Genomic DNA, 5,320 nt, shown 5'->3' with positions numbered 1-5,320 from the left:
CGCAAAGGTAAATCCAATCTGATTCTTCCACATATTTTGGTCGACGTGCAAGAGCTTCCTCCTTAGAGCCACATTTTTTGAATAGCATGTGAAAATTATAACGTCGACTTCTATACTGTGAATTTAATTGCTTAATTAAAGCTGGTTTCACATGCTCTCCTCCATCATAAGTGAAACTATTCTGAATTAAAAATAGAAGGACATCAAAATCAGAAAAAATTAATGGACTAATTTAAATAGCATCTAGAAAACCAAAAAATACTATGATAGCAGATTCTTACATTAGTAATTCTTAGCAGTTGATCTCTATCATCTTTAGGAAGCTTGCCCCATTTAGGTGCTTTCCACTTGCCATACTTTCGAATAACGCAGCTTGCCTCTGAAATGTATCGCTGAGCACCTTCTCCAACTAGTCTTCCACTTATTTCAGAAACAGTAATGTTCACTTTTTTTCCAGCTTTCTTTTCATTTGATAGTGCAATATTACGCGTATATCCTCTTTTTCTTTTTAACGTCACTTGGTCTAGTAGATACAAAGTAAACAAGACCATAAGTGCTAACAATAGCAGCTATGGCAGTAATTAGTTAATTAGAGTAGAATTACATGTAAAACTGACATACCTGAACCGTTTGACTCAAGGTCTTGCATACTTTCAGTTTCATTGCTTTCACAACCAATAGCTTGATTAGATCCAACATGCTGTGAAGTAGGAGTTCCATCAGTTTGCATCCCAGCAGCTTCTTGTGATGTCATTCATTGCCTGAAGATTTTTCAGCAATCTGTCTACTCTCAGCTTGTATACCTGAATTTCTTGTAGCATTTTCTCTAGCAGAGGATGCACTAGGAATCTATAATCCAACAATTTAAGCCACCATTATACAGCGACATGTAAAAGTTGAATCAATTGTTTTGTCATAAACCAGTTTATCTAAATGGCAGATTGAAAAAAATAATAACTAACCTCAGATTCATCAAATAGACGGATCCTAGAAGACTTTTTTGTTAATACAGGTTCAGTGACATTGCTTGTCTTGGGAATTGCACTATTTTTTGGTTCACTAGCTTGCTACAATAACATAAGAATGCGCTTATCAATAGTAACTAGTTTAGGATGATAATTGCTAGTTTAGGAAAAAAGAAAATATCTGGAAATGACTCTTGTTTCTTTACCTGACAGCTTACATTTTCTTCAGTTTGCTCCACAATTCCTCGCCCAGCATCCCGACTTTGTCGTAAAGTAAATTTTCCCTTCTTCCCCGGTCCAGCCATCTATCTACATAATCATATAATGCAAGCACCACCAAAATCGTAAACAACACAAGCAGCCATGACAACATATCATAAACTACAGAAAAAATACAAGAAAAAATTTGATTAAGAAATTCAATGAACAACATTGTTTTATCTGATTCATAGTCATCGATTTGTACAAATTGTTCATTTTCATCCTCAGAATTGAATTGTTGCTCAATTTCCTCATCATTATCAATAAAATTGTCATCCAATTGCCTTGCACGGCTAGCTGACAATTCTAATAAAAACATAGCACCAGCCTCTATCCTTTCTTCAGTTTGCACATCTCCTCTCTTCAAACTGACCAACTCAAGATTTTCTTGTACACCAATCAAATCTTCATGATACTCTTCTTGGTAAGCCTCTTCGTTATCAACCAAATCATCTTCATGCTTCTCAGGAACATCATAAGATGAGCGTGGACTAACTAACTCTACAACATGCCAATTACCTCCAAGCTTCATATCTTGAAGATAGAAAACTTGTTCAGCTTGGGATGCTAATATAAAAGGCTGGTCTGAGTACCATGTTTTTGACATGTTGATGCTAGTGATATTGCTCTACTTGTCTACTTTGATTCCCGAATTATTTCTCAAGTCCCACCAATCACATTTAAACACAACTACTCGATTTTGAGTAAATGAGTATTCAACCTCAACTATATCAGTAATTATACCATAGAAGTATGTTTCTTTATCAGCATGCTCCCCCTTTACCATAACTCCACTATTTTGTGTCTTTCTTTCTCTTTCCCGAGCCTTAATGTGGAATCTAAATCCATTCACATTACAGCCAGCAAATGTATTGACTCGAAAATCAGGTCCTCTAGCCAAGGACAACAATTCATCAGTACATTCTCCACGTGCATGTGTATACATGACCTACATCAACCATACCAGATTCTTTAATAGTTTACTAAAATAAAAAGTAAAGGAAATTGACAAGTTTTTAACATCTCTTCCAATACTTACACGTTCTTCAAACCACTTTGGAAACTCCGAGTCTAGCCTTTGCTGTACGCTCGATAAATTTTGCTTTTCAAGAATTTGTCTATGCTCCCTAAATTTGTAGTAGTAGAAGTAGTTACATATTCTATCAAATGACTTTAATTACAAGCAATGAAGAACATATTATAGAACACGACATAGATTTAACATTAAAGTATATTATTACCTCATGTAATCATCTACTTCTTCACAATTTTTCAAGATGAACAGGTGTATTCTTTGCAATTCAATCTCACTTAGATAACCAATCAGTGCTGCCCCAAAGGGCCGAGCCAAGCTAGAAAATATAGATAATTTTCTAGCAGCTTCGTGTTTCTCCATATTTCGTTACGTTTGATTAAACCTGGTCGGAACATCATGCAAATACCTGGAAATGAATGTAAGACATTCATCATCCAAGTAGCGCTCAGCTATACAGCCTTCAGGTCGTGCCCTATTATTCACATAGCCTTTGTATTGACCCATTTTTCTATCCAAAAAAAATTCAGCCCGAGTTGTTAGAAAATAAGAAAATTGGAGGTAAATCAAATAGGCATTATTAAAAATAAGAGGCATGTACCTCTCAAATGGAAACATCCACCGGTATTGGGCTGGTCCAGCAATCTTGGATTCAGTGGGTAAATGGACCATTACATCAAAGAAATTTGGAGGAAAAATTTTCTCAAGTTTGCATAGTATTAAAATAATATTTTTTTCCTACATTTCCAGCTCATCTAGATAGAGAGTTCGAGAACAAATTTTTCGAAAAAAATTGCTGATCTCTACTAAAATCTGAGATACATCTTTTGACAGCATTCCTCTAGTTGCTAGTGGAAGAAGTCGTTGTATGAACACATAGTAGTCATGACTCTTCATTCCTAAAAGTTGACACTCCTTGGTCTTCACACACCGAGGAATGTTTGAAGCAAAGCCATCGGGGAACTTGATAGTGCTCAAAAACTGACAGAAATTCTTTTTCTCTAGGCGTGATAAAGTTTAACATACAGGTGGCATAACTTTAGATGCGCCACCTCTCGGTTGTAGATGCAACTCTTCCCTTAATCCCATTTCTTTTAAATCCTCCCTAGCCTGCCATGTGTCCTTAGTTCTCGAAGGGATATTCATTAATGTACCTACCAAAGATTCACATACATTCTTGACAATGTGCATAATATCCAAATTATGTCTAATTTTATTGGTACTCCAATATGGAAGTTCAAAGAATATGCTCATCTTCTTCCAATTTGAACTGTTCTGCACGCGTTTTCTTTTCTTCTGTTGCAGTAAATCAGGTGCCTTGCCAAACTCAACTTGCTCAATACGAAGAAGTTGTTGGAGGACTTTCTCACCTGATAGGGTTCTAGGAGGCTGTCTATGTTCTCTTTCTCCATTAAATTGCTTTTTTTCTCGACGCCATTTATGATCAATAGGCAGAAAACGGCGATGGCCCATGTAACAACATTTGTGACCATTATTAAGATATAGACTAGTCGTCTCATCTAAGCACACAGGACATGCCTTGTACCCTTTTGTACTCCATCCCGACAAATAGCCATATGCTGGAAAATCGTTTATTGTCTACAAAAGTGCTGCACGTAACATGAAATTCTCCTCCCTGAAGGCATCATATGTCTCCACACCAGTGACAAATAACTCTTTTAACTCATCAACTAGTGGTCTAAAGAATATGTCAATGTCATTTCCAGGTGCTTTGGGACCAGGAATAATCATTGATAGGAAAAAAAATGGATCTTTTAAGCATTTCCAAGGAAGTAGATTGTAAGGAACAAGGATAACATGCCATATACTATATGAATTGCTCATGGTTCCAAAGGGATTAAAGCCATCACTAGCAAGCCCTAGCCTCACATTTCTAGGATCTTCAGCGAAGGACTTGTGATTTCTATCAAAATCCTTCCAAGCTAATGAATCAGCAGGGTGTCACATCATGTTCTCATTATCTACACGTCCCTCCTTATGCCACCTCATATCCCGAGCAATCTCTTTGTTCACAAACAGTCTTTGCAGCCTTGGTTTTAATGGAAAATAACGCAACACCTTTCTAGGAATTTTGGAATTTGGAGATTTATACTGCGGTGCTTTACATTTTTCATTTGGACAATGATCAAGGCCTTTATTTTCATTCCAAAAAAGTGCACAATCATTTTCACAGGCATGGATCTTTTCACACTTCAGCCCCAACTCACGGATGAAATTTTTTGCCTCGTAATATGAACTGGGAATCAAAGCTGTAGGAAATACTTGATGCAAGAACTTCAGCAACATATCAGTAGATTTACAAGTCCACCGATTCATTGTTTTCAAGTGGAGGATATGGACAATAAACGAGAGTTTTGAATACTTTTCACAGCCCGGGTATAGAGATTTTTCAGCCTCCGATAATAATCTGAGAAACCTACTTGCTTCTCCTTCTTTCTCGGTACAAGCACCCGTATCAAGTTCCGGTGAATGTCTCCAACTCTCACCAAAGTTAGCAACTCCTACATCATTTAACAGCTCCTCCATACTGTCAAAGTCACTATCGTTGTCATTTATTTCTATGTCATCATTCTCATCATCAGATTCAAACCCTTCGCCATGATATATCCACCTAGTATAACTATCAACAATTCCTCGACACAAGTGATTGGCCATGACTTCCTTAGTTTGATCCTCAAAATTATTGCATACTTTGCAAGGACATGGCAGTTTACAATTAGGATCCTTGCCTAGAAAAGCAAACTTAATAAATTCATCAACTCTATCTAAATACTTGGGGTCTAGGTAGTTCTTAATAGGCATCCAACTCCTATCCATATTGTTGCAGCCCTTTATCCTACCATAAAGAATATGACCGCCACATTATATAGAAAACAAATGCAATGTAATATGAACTAAATTTAAACTCCTCAAATACCAGCAATGGGATCCAAGGTGTAAAACACATTTTTAACAAAAATCAACCATCTCAAGTACAAATGCATTAGTAAGGCAACAAACTAAATAGAATCTGCAGCCACAGTATACATGCAAAAGTTTG

General features: G+C 36.6%; 1 protein-coding gene across 1 annotated transcript; it reads right to left on the bottom strand.

Annotated features, from left to right (window-relative positions):
* Nucleotides 1-3,858: 3,858 nt before the first annotated feature.
* On the bottom strand, nucleotides 3,859-5,097 carry LOC113780518. Its single transcript, XM_027326313.1, has 2 exons — nucleotides 4,265-5,097; nucleotides 3,859-4,183 (listed from the first exon to the last, which is right to left on the bottom strand). Exons 1-2 carry the CDS (start codon nucleotides 5,095-5,097, stop codon nucleotides 3,859-3,861), a joined length of 1,158 nt encoding a protein of 385 aa, XP_027182114.1.
* Nucleotides 5,098-5,320: the final 223 nt, after the last annotated feature.

The sequence above is a fragment of the Coffea eugenioides genome, chromosome 8, assembly GCF_003713205.1.
Source record: "Coffea eugenioides isolate CCC68of chromosome 8, Ceug_1.0, whole genome shotgun sequence".
In the NCBI taxonomy this organism is placed as follows: Eukaryota; Viridiplantae; Streptophyta; class Magnoliopsida; order Gentianales; family Rubiaceae; genus Coffea; species Coffea eugenioides.
The sequence above is the reverse complement of the archived record's forward strand: the minus strand, read 5'-3'. Positions and strand labels throughout refer to the sequence as shown.

Bases quoted from the DNA above. Each gene is read 5' to 3' on its own strand.
- LOC113780518 (XM_027326313.1), bottom strand. From the start codon at position 5,097: ATGGATAGGAGTTGGATGCCTATTAAGAACTACCTAGACCCCAAGTAT. The intron at 4,184-4,264 runs GTGGCATAAGGA...GGATTTTGATAG, and splicing joins GAGATTGCTCGGGATATGAG to AAATCACAAGTCCTTCGCTG.